Source organism: Passer domesticus, chromosome 9, assembly GCF_036417665.1.
Source record: "Passer domesticus isolate bPasDom1 chromosome 9, bPasDom1.hap1, whole genome shotgun sequence".
Classification (NCBI taxonomy): domain Eukaryota; kingdom Metazoa; phylum Chordata; class Aves; order Passeriformes; family Passeridae; genus Passer; species Passer domesticus.
The window spans coordinates 41,942,772-41,958,698 of NC_087482.1; the positions used below are offsets into that span (position 1 = coordinate 41,942,772).

The window sequence follows — 15,927 nt, forward strand, 5'->3', positions numbered from 1 at the left end:
CCAAACCATCTGTTCCTTCTATTCTGTGCTTGAGGAGATGAGGAGACATGGGAAGATGAGGAGAAGCTGGATGGGAGAATGACCTGTGTGATGCATGGGACAGACTTAGAGGATGAGATACCAAAGCTTCAAAGTGTTTTCTATGTTTGATCAGTGCCACTCATGGTGGGTGGAAGGAATGCTGGTGTGGGGAGACTGTCATGCACACAGGAGGAGCTTTGCAGACACCTGGGAATAAATAACAGGAAATCTGTCCATGTTCCTTCCCAGTGCTTGTGACAGAAGCATCTGGTTAGGCAGGCAGGTGTTGTGCAGCAGCTTTTATCCCAGAATAAGCATTATTTGAGCTCACCTGCACTGATGATGTGATGGTTGGGTGCCCATCTCCCTTTCCCAGTAAGTTAAGGGTAGGATAAGAGATGGCCCCAAGCTGTGCCAGAGGAAGTTTAGATTGAGCATTACAAAGAGTGTCTTCACTGAAAGAGTTGTCAAGCACTGGAACAGCCTGTCAGGGAGATGGTTGAGTCACCATTGCTGGAGGTATAAAAAAGATACATAGATGTGGCACTTGGGGACATGGTTTAGTGGTGGGCTTGGCAGTGCTGGGTTAATGGTTGGACCTGATGATCCTGGAGATCTCTTCCAACCTAAACAATTCCATGATTCTGTGGCAGTAGCTGCAGTCTGGCAGCATGTGGCTGTCCATACTCTCTGTGTTCAGGGTTTGTCTGCCTCTTTGCCATGTGAAATACTGAGCAGAATTGCAGAGGAAATAAAGCCTGGGAGGATCTTTGCCCTTTGGGGAAGAATTTTCCCTAAAGAACAGCATTTTCTAAGGCTGTTATCTCATTAAAAGACACAATACTTGAAGCTTTTGTTTACAATTTCTGATCAACAGTAGAGCCCTGAATCACCTGTGGAAGCTGGAAGGACTTAGTGCAAGTAGGTAAAATAGTTGCATGAGCAAGATGAGGTTCCTGGCAGGAGCTGTTTGAAATGCTGTGGAAATAATTTCTCCTTCCTGCTCCCTCTCTTTCACCAACACTTTTGTATATAGAAAAGTTCTGAGATGGTTTCCAGCACACTTGGCTTTGGTAGGCGGAGAAACAGTTCAAAATGAAAGAAGGTGGGAGGAACTGCTGGGTTACCAATTCTGCAACATTAGGTATCTGTAAAAATTGCCAGTAGCACACAAATGAGAATGCTGACAAGTGTGGTACAAAACTGGCCTTTTTCCAACATGAGAAGAATGAATCCTTTCCTGAATGCAGCATTTGGGTGGCTTTTTTTTCCTCATGTATTACAGTGGTCTCCGAGGGGGGATGCACAGTGTTATTAGTGAGCAGAAAGAAAATATAAGCACTTCAGCAATACATGTATATAGTTCATAAATAAATAAGTAAACATTTTGGGGATGCATGTTCAGACATTGCTAGTAGGAATGTATAATCAAAACAATTGGGAGACCACTGATCTATAACTATCTTGGTCATGGAAATGAAGCATCTCTTCGGTTTGGAAATGTGAAAGTGGTTCAGATGTGCAGCCAGAAAACAAACTGCTGGATTTAGATGTGAGAATGCTTCACCCTTAATTGAAAAGGGAGTGTTTTTTACAAGTATCACAGTCAATGACTTGTCTTGAGCAGCTAATTAGTACGATTATTCCGCAGCTGCATTAGTTTCACCACAAAGGTTTTCTCTTGTTTTATCAAAAGGATCAGTGTCTCTGTGAATGTTTCAACATGACAGGTCTTAAATAGCAAGATGGTCCCCTGCCTCCCTGCCCCCAAAATATGTGCTCTGGAAGAGCAGAGTTTGATCTCTTGGGGCAGTAAGCGTGGGTTCTCCTTTTTTTTTGTTTTTGCTCTGAACTGTGTTCAACATCAGTCCTAAACAAAGCCAGAAAACTTCCAGCAGTGCTGGCCCTGGCTGTCACAGCACAAGCAGCGCTTGGTGCCTGCAGCTTTGAGCAAGACCTGGAAGGGATGCTGGCTCCCAGACTTGTGTGTCCTGCCAGCATCCCACAGGTATCAGCTGGAGCCAGAGGTGGGGGTTTCAAGAGCAACTTCCTCCTAGAGCCAGGAGGGTTATTGCTGGCTTGCCAGGGCATAGCCCATGGATTTTGGTTCTGTCGGCTAAGAATATGATGAGTTGCTCTAGAAAATGTCCCTGCAGTCCCTGGTGAAGTCCTATGGTCTGTCCCATGCTCTCTAAGCCAATGGCTTAGATATATCTCCTAGGTGGTGAAGCTGAGCTGTGTGCTGGCTTGGGCCAGCCTGTTGCTCTTTGTAAAGGATGACTGGAATAAAGCTGTTATTTTTGTTTATTTTGCCTGTTTTTTGTATCTGACAGTGCTCAGAAGATGCTGGTGGGCCTGGGGTGGGAGTTGGGTTTTTTGTAGAGGTCTGTTTTCTAACTCTGAAAAGTCACTGCCAGCAAGCCCAACCCTGGGGTGATATTATACAGGAAATAAGTAACTATATTTTGTTGTGTTTTCATGGGAGAGGTAGATTTACTTTGAGCTAGATCATTGGACTGGAGTATTATCCACACCAATCATTAGACTTGCTTCAGCTCTTTTTTTATTAAGGAAAAAGGAATAAATGTGCCTACTACTGTCTGTATAAGCATTTGTTTTTCTCGTGGGTGGTTGCTGTAAAATTTGAAAGAGCAAATGGCTCTTTACAGCTGGATGTTGATGTTGGGTGAATGGTTTGGCTGCAGTCAGGTTGAGGCAATCTAAGGTGGCCGCCAAGTACCTGAAGTAGTTCGGCTCCGAGTTCCCCTCTTGCGGTGCCGCGGATCCTCACACCCCACGTTCCCCTGTAATTCCACCAGCTCCGGCCTCCGGAGCTGCCATCCCTCTTGGTGGAAGCTGAGCTGTCTTTCTCTGGTCTTCCCACAGCAATTCCGAGCATCCTGGCGCTTCCAAGCCTCCCTTAAGCTCCTCCAGCATGACCTCACGAATCCTGCTCCGACAGCAGCTCATGCGTGAGCAGATGCAGGAGCAGGAGCGTCGGGAGCAGCAGCAGAAGCAGCAGGCAGCCCAGTTCATGCAGCAGCGAGTGCCCGTCAGCCAGACACCTGCCATCAACGTCAGCGTCCCCACCAGCCTGCCCCCCGCCACCCAGGTGCCCATGGAGGTCCTCAAGGTACGCACCTTTCCGCTCAGGAGCTCCTCAAAACCCGCTTTATTTTACAGGGATGTGGTTCTAGGCGTTTTCGGCAACCAAGTTTTGCAAATAAGCTGCGCCCTGGCTTAGTTTGCAGCTTGTTTTGTTGGCCTGGTAGCGAAGAATGGAAGAACTTTTAAAAAAAAGTTTGTGTAACTTTTGTTTTCTTTCAACTTTGAGGTCTCCGGAGGGAGGTTTTGTAACAAAACTAAGTTTTCCGTCATTTTCCCTTTGGAAAACGCTTCTCCATCTTTCTACTGCTTAATTACTTTCAATATGAAGAAATTATTAGCAGATAACAAATGTTTTGGTTTTTAGAGGAAAATAATAAAATAGTTTTGTAAGATGGAGTCAAAACTCTTTACAAAAGAGCTCCTCAGAAAGCCTTAATCTGAAATATGGGTGAGTTTCCAGCTACTTGCAACGAGTCTTTGTAATCCTTTTTTTGTTTAAATGACTTGTTTGCTATTAGTAGCTTTGGATTCCTTGTCCCACTGGAAACTATAGGAGCTTGTTAGTGTCCATCTGTCAAAGGGGATGTAGCTTGCTAATTACTCAGGGAAGAACGTGCACAGCTATAAGAAAAGAGATAATTTCACGCGCTGCTTAAATTCAAGTAGGCTGAAGCACCGTGAAATGTGTGAGTAAAACAATGTCAAATGTTTTGGAGAAGTTTGCTGACATATTTCATGAAAATATGATTTTCACCATTTTTGTAGAGTTTGCTTCGCATTATTGCTGGATCTTTTTATTACAGTTTGTTGTTTAGTCAGTGAGCATATTCTTACCACATAAGTTAGCTGAGCTCGGTGACAAACCACTCATGTTGTGCTTGTTGCTGTTGTATACCAGTGATATGCAGTCAGAAATTCTGTTTTAAAATAGACTTGCTGGCTCAGGATTTTGAGGTGTTCTGTGTGACAGGTTTATGGGGAAAATATAGGATAATTATATGTATTGAATCTGCATTATGGTGTTGTGTTGTCAGCACTAAAACTAGCACTTGATTTGGGATAGTAGAGTCATAGTCCAGTATGTGATCTAGGAGCAAAAAGGCAGCAGTTGAATTTTGAATTCTCTTTCTCCATACACACATTTCCATTAAAAATTAAATGTAATATTCTTTGAGCATGTGTGCATGTATCTATAGTAAGGAGTCTGAAATTGTCTGGGAAGAATTGTTTTGTCTAATGTTTGTGTATTACTTGCAGTGTTTGTGTATAGCAATTTCTTCAGCTTGTTTCCAGGTTATGGCTGTGGTTATAATTCAGATCCAGCAGATGTGTAGGTGCTATGATTTTTTTTTTTTAACTCACATAGCTAAATAAGCATATATTACATTTTTTACATCCTTTCATCCTAATCTGTTACAATATGAATTTTAGGGTATTTTTAAAATACTGTGAACACTTGTAGGAAAATGTTTACTATTTTACTGATAAGGAAGAAGCATCTTGAAGAAGCATTAGCAGTTGTCATTATTGTTCATTTTGCAAATGGCTCTTTCGATGGGAGAGGAGGGAAGGCAGCCCTTGATTTCTGAGGGACAAACTTCAGAAATCTCTGCAGCCAAAAGGTGGTGCAAATGGGGTTCCTGGGACCTGCCTTGTCACAGGATATGTGTGCAAAGCTATAACCTGCTGGAGCACTGCTAGGAAACTTCACCCACAGGACTTGAACCTGACCCCTTGTCCCTTGGGATTCCAAAAAGGGTATTTGTCCCCCATTTCCCTCTGATGGAGAAGGATCTCCTGGAAAGAGGTAGGACACCTCTCCTCCACTTGTCTTTAGCCCAAAGAAGAGTGCATGACCCCGTGGAATAAAAAATTTGGAGAATGTGTCCTTAAGCAGCTTGTAAAATAAAAATAGTTACTGGCAACAGGTACCTTTTGGCAATGGAATTCCATTTTGAAGGTGATAGTTGTGGAAATATGAGCAACCTGCTGGACTAAAATGATGTCTGTTATCTCATCACCTACATTTCCATAAGTAACAGTCAAAATTAGGAAAACCCAGTCCTCTTGGGCTCTGCCTGTGAGAGGAGAAAAAAACTGCAAACTGAGGAAAACAGCAAAACTGCTTTGCATGGTTTTTCTGCTTGTGTTTTTGGTGGAGGAAAGCAGTGAAAGATTCACCTTTTTATCCTTACTCATAACAGTGGACCAGTTCTGTACAAAAACAAAATGCCAGGTTTGAAGTCATGATCTTCCTGAAAATTACCACTGAGGCTTCAGTGAGAGTAAGATTTGGCAACAGATCCATATAGTTTCTTTGTGATTTTGGGGGGGATTGTCTTGGGGTTTTTTGTTTGTCGTTTTTCCAAATAGGATATTTGGCTCAAAAGCTGAGATTAACAATAACTCAGGATCTTCCTGGTGCCAGTGTGCTGACAGCCAGCTCTGGCTGCAGTGACATCATTTCCCTGCAGCTGCTTTTTACACTTCAGTTGTTTTTTAGCTGTAGACAAATTTTCCATATGAGCTGTACAGAAGTTTTAATAGATAAATAGGGAGCTAAGTTGCTAACTTAACTATGCATATGGTCTGGATTTAGTGACCGTAAAGAATGAGGTAGACAAAAAGAGGATTTTTTACTTTCAGGAATGTTAACTTGCAAGGCAACTTTGTTTAAAAGTGATCTTTTTCAATGTTACTTCACAAACAACACCAAATCTAGCAGCTGGTTTTGTTGTTGTGTTTGCTTGTTTGTTTGTTTTGGTACTTTGCATCAAAAAATCCCACTCTAAGCCTGTTGAATTTGTCAGTGTTTAGTGGTTTTAATTATGTTGTGTGACTTGCCCTTTCACCCATATCTCACAGTGTGAGAAGGAGAATAATACTTGCATATCTGAGGATGGTAATTCAGAATGACTGGTTTAAAAAGAAGCCAGAGGTGTTAATGAGCTTGGATTTTATATTTGTTTTCAAGATGTCCATTTAGAAACAATACAGAAAGAGAAATATGTACTAATCTATGTCACGTTGCATAGGCATCTCCAAATTGCATAACATTTTATGCTCAAGGCCATGTGAATAAATTGGATTTCATTTTCTTGAGTAATGACTTCTCATTGCATCACTCCTCTGCCAAGTAATGTAGCTTGGCAAGGTAGGAGATGACCTTCTGGAATTCAAATTTTGCATTGCTTTGTGCTGCCTAATTAAGAGATGGACTGGGATAGGTTTGATGCTTTTGGAACAGTATCCCTTCAACTCTGATAGCAAAAGGAAGATTTGTTACAGCTTGTGGTTATCCTTCTGCAGAGCTGGGATTGGCTTCATGGGCTGGTTTGTCTTTGAGCACCTTCTCATCCATCTCCAATGGTACAGAGAGATGTCACCAGGAATTCTTTGGTTCTGCTGTAATTTACTTTCTTCCTCTGCCTTGGAAATAGGAATATAACATAAAAAATTGTTTATTGGAGTAGTTTCAAGACTTGGTAAATCCTATTAAGGATGAGATCCATGAGGACTCATGGGTCCCATAAAGACACATTCCTTATGTTTTTATTCATTTATATTGAAAAGGATTAGCATCATTGCAAAAAGTTCATCTTAAAACTGAATTGTTGCTGTGGTGTGTGACTTTACCTGTATTATTTTATCTGATTTCTGGATCAGGCTTATTGTATAGAAGAAGTATGACAAAATCCTCTAAATCCTTTGAACCTGCCTGCCCAAAAAACAATGTGGCACTGCAGGAACTGTGGCTGGTCTGTGTCCTCTGTGGGAGCAGCAGCACACGAGGCTCAGGGCCAGCACCGGCCCACAGGATTGCAAATCAGTTCCACTGAAAATATTACCAGTTCTTGCAGGATTGAAAACATTTCTGGTGGGCAGCTGACACCCAGCCCTCTGCATGTCTCACTAAGCAGATGGAAGGTGGAAAATGAAGGGTGAACATTTCTTCCCTCTGGCCCTCCAAGTTACTTGTTGGCATTTTTCGGTGCGTGGATGTGACACTTGCTGTCATGTTTCTGATGTGATGCACCAGGTCACGGGTTGATGGAACCTGAACTGGATGTGCTCTGGGTCCCTGTCCCTGCTGCTGCATGCAAATGCTCCCAGGGATGAGGTTGCTGCACATCCTCTTTGTCCTGAGTGTTGTCACACCAAATGCATAGCATGACAGAAATCTGCTGCACTTCTCATACCTCTTCCTCCTTCTTTGTCTGCCTTTGGGGTTTGAAGAATGTAACTTTTCTTTGGCACAGATGGGAGATGCTTGATACTACTGCCAAGAACAGCCTCCAGGGCTGCAGTGAGAACCTGCAGCGGTACAGATATCTTTGGTGAGCTGCATAAATGCTTTGCAGGTAGTGAGGAAAAAGCAGGTCTCCTCACCAGCAGATGATGTAGTAGGTCCATTTCATCCCCTCTTAGCTTGTTTTTGGAGAATAAGAAAACAGTTCCCTTGCTCCAGGGAATCTGGAGAACATGGTCCTGCCTTGGGGATCTAAATGTTGAGGTCTCTGCTTTCTGGATAAAAATCTCTACTTGTGCATATACTTCCAGCCCTGGCTAATAGGGCAGTTCACCCCAAAATATACACAGGTAAATTTTTTATATATATTTATCTAAAACATATGTATAGAAGCATAGGCCACAAACTAATTTTTAATGTCTGTCCTTAAGCCATTTTAATAGTCTATCTCCATACAACAATGCTTATAGTATGCTAAATATTAAAAAATTTGTTTGCCACTAAAGCCCTCACTTCAGATTCCCGCTGCTCACTTGCCTGGTTTTGTGTTTTCATGGCAGATGTTAATTCATCTTTTGGTGCCAGAATTTCATCATGGCCTTTCTTTCTTGTCCTAAGAAAGGTAAAACCTTTTCAAAGCCTAGAGCCATATCCTGTGTACTGGATTCCCTCTCTTTATTATTCCAACATCTTTGCCCACATCATGGCAGTACTGTGGGCTGATCACTGCTGATACCAGAGTGGATGTGGTTGTCTTCTGCTCAGTGCCATCCCATTGCTGCACTTTGTGCTCATCTTTTCCTGTTCCCACTTTTTCTGAGTGGACAGGAGTGCAGGCAGCCAGCCTTCTCCTTCACCCTCATGTCGTTACTCATTCAGACTTTAAACGTGCCACCATGATAATCTCTGCATCAGAAACCTGTATTTCTTCATTTTTGAAATGCCAAGCATTTTTTCCATTTGATGTTAATGACTGTTGGACATATATAAAAAAATATCTCCTCCTATTCTTTTTCCAGTGTGCTTACTCCAGAGAGTGACCTGTGGAAGTTCTGTCTGGCAGGGAAGGCTCAGCAGCTGGCAGTAGTGCTCTTGGTGTAATAATTACCATAAGACTTCGTTGTGTGGAGGACTTATCTCACAGTTCTGAAGAACAGAACAATGGGATGGCAAGATAAACGTGTGGTAGTGCCTGCCCCAGCAAATGTGTGTTTGTGGACACGTTTATCTGATTGAAGTTAATTTAATCTCACCTGACAATGGTAGATAGTAGTGTGTGCTGGTGTGTTAGGTAAGCCTGGTGTGAATTTGCAATCAAGAACTTAGACAAGTGATTTGCCAGACTGAGTCTTGGTGAGCTGCAGATAAAACATTTAAACTAAAGTTACTCTTGGTGACATACCTTAAGTCATCAGTAAATTCTTCATAAAGAAGAACTTGAGTTTAACCAGAGAACCACTAAAGTCTGCCTTGCCTCTTCAGCCTTCATGTAAGTAAAAGTATCTCTCAAGCCTTAAATCTTTTGCTTGCTCATTGGGTTGAAAGCTATTTTAAAACAAGCACTGGTGCTTGAGGTCTGCATCAGTAATAGAGGTAAAATGTAAACTCTTGCTTAACACCCAGGGTATTAGACATTAAAAATGCACGGAATTTGAGGGGGCAACATACTTCTGTGTACAAGTATCTGATGGTTGACTGCTTGTGTAAAATGCTGCTCTCACTCTTCGTCCCAAATGCCCTTTTCCTATGCATGCAAACACGTGTGATGCTTGGCTATGGAGAGAAATGGTAGTTCCTGATGAAGGCGTCTGTTCTTTCCATCTTGTTTCTTCACCTGTGGTCACTGTGGCACAAATATGGAGCCCCCAAAGTTGTGAGACAAACTGTGCTTGCTGCTGGGGGTGAGAGAATTTCTTGGGAAAATGATGTGAGCAGAGTGGGAAAATAGGTGAGAAACTGCTGCTCATCACAGAGCTATTGCCTTGTAAGTTCACTGTAGTTACCTGGAAGTTTGAAATAACTCATTTGCCACAGAGGAAATCAGGATATATTCAGGCAAAATGATGCAGATAGCTGGAGGTCCAAGCTCTGATTGCTCCTTGGAAATTCTTGCTGGTTTATATCCTAGTTGGTGGTCTCAAGGATTTGCTGTCTTCCTGCTGGCAGGGGAACATCCACAAAATTAAGAAGAACTTGCTAAGTTTGGTCTGTTACAGCTTCAAAGCTCTCTTTTTTTTTTATGGTCTAGACATATTATCTGCTGGCTGAGTTACCAGACCTTGGGAAAATGGTGGTTCACCACGTGTCAGTGGCTGTTTTGGACCTGCAGAAGATGAGTTAATCTTGTGCAGATTAAGATTTGTAGGTGCCCATAGTTGTGGGTATTAAGAGCATTGATGAGGCTCCACAGCCCCCAGCTAACAGGTTTTAGCAGCTTGTACCAAGTCCTTTATCAGGCAACATGAATTTAATAACCACCTAACTCCTGGAGCCAAGGCTGTAAGAAGAGGGTGAGTGCTGGTCACTGCAGTTGTGTTTGCTGAAGCCATGGCTTAATTTAGCAGAAAATAATGCCCAGAGCCACACACAGTGCTGGAAATGTGGGGGCTGGGGGGAGATCCAGGGGGGCCTCTGCTGACACCTTTGATAGGTGTTAAATTTTAAATGTGAAAACTCAGATCTGCTTAAAGTAATCGTTGGGTATTAGGTATACTCACAAATATTTCAGTTCTTCAGCTGGTTTGGCAGCATTATTCTCCGAGATGCTGAACCTGTGTAGTGAATGAATTCAAAGTGACAAGCTGGAGGCATTCCTGCCATTCAAGAGAGGCTTAAGGAATTTCTTATTGGCTAAATTACAAATATGTAGCGTTTTGCCCAGCACTGCATGGCAATTTCAACCTGCCTGACCGTGACAAGATTAGTACTTTTCTTCCCCCTCCCCAGCAGTAATTTTTTCTTTTTTAAATTAGATTAAGAAGTACCAGGCAGAGATGCAAAAGCTTGAAAGAGTGAAAACCAGCCTTACCTTGAATGATTCTGTCTGTCATTGGATTGGTTCCTTAATTAGCCCCATGTCCTTTAACCTCTTGAGAAATAAGTAAGGGATAAATTTGGGGATAAAGACAAAGACGCCTGGAGATTTACCACACACCGCTAGGTAATTCATCAAGGAATGTTGGTAATTAGCCCTGCCTCTTTCCTTTCTGGCTCATTTAATAAAACTGGTTGATTTAAAATAATGCCTGCTGGTTCATTATCAACTACTTTAAGAGCCAAGTTATGAACTTGAAACAAAACCCAGTATTGTGTTGTCTGCAAAGGACCTGGCAAGTGTGTTTTGTTTTGTGTTTTATGAAAAAGAAATTGCTCTGTCTGGTCATCAGTCTCCCCAGCTTGATAATTAAATATTACTTTGTTTGGATTAGCATTTGGCTTTTTGGGTGTATTTATTCCTAGTGTCTACTGCTGAGAGGCAGAGAAGAGGGGAAAAACTCCAAGATCTTGAAAAGGTACGTGTCAGTTTGTGTTAAGAAAGCATGGCCTGATGGAATTCAGCTGAATAAGGACTTTACAATAGTAGTAGTTGTCCAGTTGAGGAAATGGGCAACTGTTTTAACCCTTTATCTCTCAGAAGTGAGTGCCAGCTAAGTTCCTTGAGCAGAATGATCCATTTTATTAACCCATCTCTTTAGTGCTTGTAGTGGAAATTTTCTCTGAGATGAGGACAGAGCTCATCTAGTTTGTATTTGCTTGGGAAGCCGTGCATCTTTTTCTTTGTAGATGGGACTAGCATTACTTGGAAGTTAAATGGGAGGATCAGGCTGACACTGGATCAGCACTGCTGCCTCTGCAGTGTCTGGGAGAGTATCTCAGTGCCCACCTTGAGTTTGTTACAGCAACAATGGATCTGGTTGGGTCTGGGCTGGTTGGGTCAGTCTGCCTGAATTGAAGAATGAACTTACTGTAAATCGCCCTTTAATAATTAATGTCTGTCTGAGGTTGCAACACCTCTGAAACTGTTGTGGGGTAGAGGAAAAGCTGGCAGTGCTGGCCTTCTGCTGATGGAATCCTCTGTAAGACTTTGTGAACATGGAATCTCTCGGTATCATTTGGAGCAGAATTGGATGTTGTGTGTCAGTGCAAATAAGAAAGAACATCCTCCTGCTCATCTTCCATCCATCTCTTTCCCATCCCCTGGGGTAGTGCTTATTCTTGGAATCTTGTGTTCCATAGGTGCTTTTGTGACCCAGCAAAACTAGGTGTCTGATTTTATATTCTTGGCAGATTAATAAATAAAAAAAGAAATTAAATGTGATGGCCTCTGTAGAACTATAACTCTGCCCGTGATTTTTTTGTCATCCATGATAAAAATAACTTTCTCCTGCAAACAATTGCAGAGAGGCCTCTGGGATGTTGGGGTAACAGCTCAACCCTGCAGGTTGTCACTGGAAGTTCTGCCACTGGATGCCAGTTACCTACTTATTTATTATGTTGAGACCTGTTAATAAACTCTGATAGTTTAAATTAATTTTAAACTATGTTTGTTTTTTCCAGCTTGTAACAATGTGGAACAGAAAATTGAGTTATTCTTTAACCAAAATAACCCCCAACAAATGAAACTCTAATACCAGTTTTTGTAAAGTTAGAATGTCCATGCCAAATGAATAGTTTGGGTTTTACACATCATACTGGAACAATATTTATTATGGACCTCTGTGACTTTGTGTCCTAGATTTACTGAATATCAGTAGTTGAAGTTCCAGTCAGTTGTTTGAAAATTCTTGTGTATGTTCTATAGTGCAAACAGATTGTTTTTGAGTTCATCCCCAGTAGCAGGCACTTCCACATCAGTGTTACAGTAATTAAACAGTAATTCATAGTACTGCACTTCCATAATTTCTCAGCAGATGGCATTACATTTTCCAAGACTGTGTATTCCTTGGGAAAGCTCTCAGTTGTCAGGGAATTCATCATTCTAAACGATTCCCTTCAATAATGAAGGCTAATACTCAGCTGTTAAGCCTGTTTTGACACATTATATTAATTGTGTTGTTTGGTTGTGTTGTTGTATTTTATTTTCCCAGAGGTGCCTTGACGCCATTAACCAGGTAAAAAGCTGTATGTGATAGTTACTGCATTCAAAAACTAAGGCAGGCTCCCTGTTTTTAAATAAAACTGCTGCTGGTATCCAGCAGAAGTAATAAACTTTTTCAGCAGGTAAAAAGAGCATTAAAAAAGGTTAAAAGACAATGCTTTCTATTGAACATTCCCAATCCTCAAAGCTACGTAAGACACAACTGTTCTGTGTTAAATTCTGCCCCCCTTCCTGCTTTGTGCTGCAGCTCCTGGATTTTGTACAAAAAGTCAGCTAGTGGAAGAAGAATCATTTGGAGCAGAATTTGATGCCATTGTGGAAACAGTAACAAATATAATTATTTAGAATAATAAATACTAAATATTATTATTTATTATTCTAAATAAATGTGGCTTGCAGAGCACAGAAGGCATCCGCTGTTTTGGGGCACCCCTCCTCTGTGCATCCCTGGCTTCTGACAATGATTTTGTCCCTGACCTGGCTGGAATCCGTGTCCTGTCCCCCAGTGGACGCTCTGACATCAGCAGGAGCGTGTCTTGCGTGTCTGAAGAAACCAAAGTTTCAAAGAGCTGGTTTTCTTTCTTGGAACAATGTGCTCCTTGTATCTGTCTGTGTGTCCATCCTCCCCTTCTGAGTGCAGAGAGGGGCAGATCTGCTCACCAGGGAGCATCACAGGCCATGCCTGTGCCATGGATCCGGAATATCTGGCAGCGCCGCGAGCTCGGGGCACCTGGAGTTATCCTGACCTACAACCCAAACCACTCCTTTAATCTCAGAGGAAGCTTGGAAGTTAAGCAAGGCGAATCAAAGCTTGTATTTCAGGCTGCCTTCCTAAAAGTCACCCAGAAGTTCCTGGTTGAAACCAAAACTAAATTTTGTTGGTGGACATAATGGTTGGCTGTGAATTAAATCTTTCTGTTCTGTCAGAGGAAAATAGGAGTTCTCTTCTTGGAAATTAGTCCCTTCTTTGAAGACACTTGAAGGCTGAGGTGTTGCAAACAGCCTGTCTGCCTCTCTCAGGTCTTCGTGAAGCTTGTGCCAAGGACCTGTAGGCAACACACTAAACTTTTAAGACTACTTCTAACTTCTCAGGCTGTGACTTGTCTGCTTGTGTTTTTTTCTAGAGGTGTGTACATTTCTTTTTTTTTTTGGTGGATTTGGGCAGCCCTGGGAGTTGTATTGTCAGGAAAAACTTATTCTAGTTTACCAATATCAGTGATCCAGAGCGCCTTTGCCCTTAACCAGCATCTCTGTCCTGATAGCACCTAAGTGATAAACCTGCTTTTGGGGAGACAGCTTGTTTTTACTGGGGGGCAAGACCTGCTGTTAGTTCTGCTACAGCCTCATGTGAAGTAGAGCTGTTCCGTTGAGCAATGTTAACATTTCAGAAACTGCTTAAAAATTAATTATAATAGTGCTTTAAAGTTAATTTTTGTCTTGTTAAACAGAAAATTCTGAGAAGTGAAACTTCTGTTTAAAAAATCATGGCAATCATCTATATTGTCAAAAGTTACTGATTGAAATTGAAAGTCCATTGAGCTGTCTGAAAGCATTTTTTCTGTAGTATTAATTTGTCTATTATACAGTTCTGCTTTCTGACTGCCATCAAAACCGTACTTTGCTGAAATACCTGTCTCTCAAAGAAACAGTTTGTTTAGGGAGAGAATAAAATGACCTTGAATGAGTCAGCACTTGTGTGTAGCAGTTGTAAGCCTTCCGTGCTCTTTGCTTTCCAAAAGGAAATGAATTCTGGACCGCAGGCACCATTCATTGCAGGGCACTTAATGGGCTCCATTCACATGAAAGTTCATATATTCCTTAAGGCTTCTGCCCTGTATGGTTTGCTGTGTAAAAGGAAGAATACTATTTAATCATGCTAGTTTGGCTTTTCAAAAGAGTTTATCCTTTTTGTGCACTGGCTTTTTGAGGGAAGGAGTGATTCCTTCTGCTCTGGAGTGCTGCTTATGCAGTTAGTGTTTGCTCTGTGCCAAGTGCCATTTCCTCTGCAGGTCATTGTTCCAAATTGCCTTTTGCCTTTCCCTGCACTGTTTGATCTAAGACATGAGGAGAAAGCTTCCAATCAGGGATTCTGCAGGATTGTCCTTAGAAAACCCTTCTCTCTGAACTTGCACCTTCCCCAAGGAAATGCATGAATTCCATTTATCTGCTTTGGTTAAAGGCTGCAAGGACTGAGTTGGGTCTCGATGGCTCTGCATGATCTGAACAGAGTCTGGATGCTCCTCCTTGGATGCAGAGTGAGGAATGTGCTGATTGCTGCTGGAGCCAGGGAACAATGACAGATGCCTGTTAGAGGAACACTGTTTAACTTTGTGGTTTTTTCCCTGGTAGCTGCAATTCCAGAAGACATGCCCAGATAGCTATTGCTGCCAGCTGTACATGGTCAACAGGCATCTTGGTGGGGTAAATCAGGAGCAGCTTTGGCTGGTACTCAGTCATGGAATCCTGGAATAATTTGGGTTGGAAGGAACCTTAAGCATCATCTAGTCCAATCCTGCTGCCATAGAAAGGTGACTTTTTAAACATCACTTTAGTGGTTTTGATTGCCTGGGCTGGTGTAATCCTGCAGACATCTGTACCTGTGTCACAGGGAGCTGCTGTGGCAGGGCAAGAACAAGCAGTTGGACATCAGCCCTGGCACCTTCTGGGGCTCACTCTGCCTTTAGTGTGGAGCAGCAACACGATTTTGAATTCCCAATTGCCCCCACATATTACATATTAGCTTATTTTTGCTCAGTGCTGTTGATGAGTATTAATTAGATTCTTGTCAGAGGAAATTAAATCAGGAGACCTCATGTTATCCAGCCACTCCTGGGAGTTCAGTCTGAGAGCAGACTAGAGCTGGTCTGACACCAGTGGCTTGAAATGTGTCATGGTGTTCTGAACCATTCACCTGTGGGTCCCACATTTCAGACCACATTGTTGGTAATTGTGGATGTACTGGCATCTCCTTGGCTCCAGCAGATGTTAAAATGTCCTAAACTTTCACTTTTCACCTGTTCAAACTTCATTTAAAATCAACTCCATAGTGTGAGCTTATTTGTATTTTTAAAGCAAATTAAAAACAATTTGTTCCATCCTGTAGTGTTATGCTAAAATGGGTTTATACTTGAGGTTTAAAAAAGGGCAAGGTGGGGAAGTCTGAGTTAAGATCTAGTTAATCTCCATCTAGTCTCTAATTACATCCCTAGCATCTGGTTGCCTTGAATTGTGTTACGTTCCCATACAGTTTCTTGAGTAGCTACAACCTTGTGTGTGTTGTCAATTAGTGATGGGAGGCATGTTGTGAAGTACATGTCATGATGTTTGTATTTTTCAGTGTTAAAAGGAGATGCACTTTTTTTGCATAAATACAATTTTAGTGAAAGATACTTTGCCTGTTTCCCCTTGTGAACATGAAGCTGTTCTTGCAATAGCACTTCAAGGGTTACAT

At 41.9% G+C, this 15,927-nt stretch overlaps 1 protein-coding gene across 6 annotated transcripts in view; it reads left to right on the plus strand.

Annotated features, from left to right (window-relative positions):
• MITF (melanocyte inducing transcription factor) overlaps positions 1–15,927 on the plus strand; it is a 99,408-nt gene that overhangs the window by 52,339 nt on the left and 31,142 nt on the right. For all 6 annotated transcript variants that reach the window (XM_064433028.1, XM_064433025.1, XM_064433029.1 and 3 more), the window contains exon 2: positions 2,908–3,154. In XM_064433028.1, the coding sequence (XP_064289098.1) occupies positions 2,908–3,154 (247 nt within the window). The remainder of the gene's footprint in view (positions 1–2,907; positions 3,155–15,927) is intronic.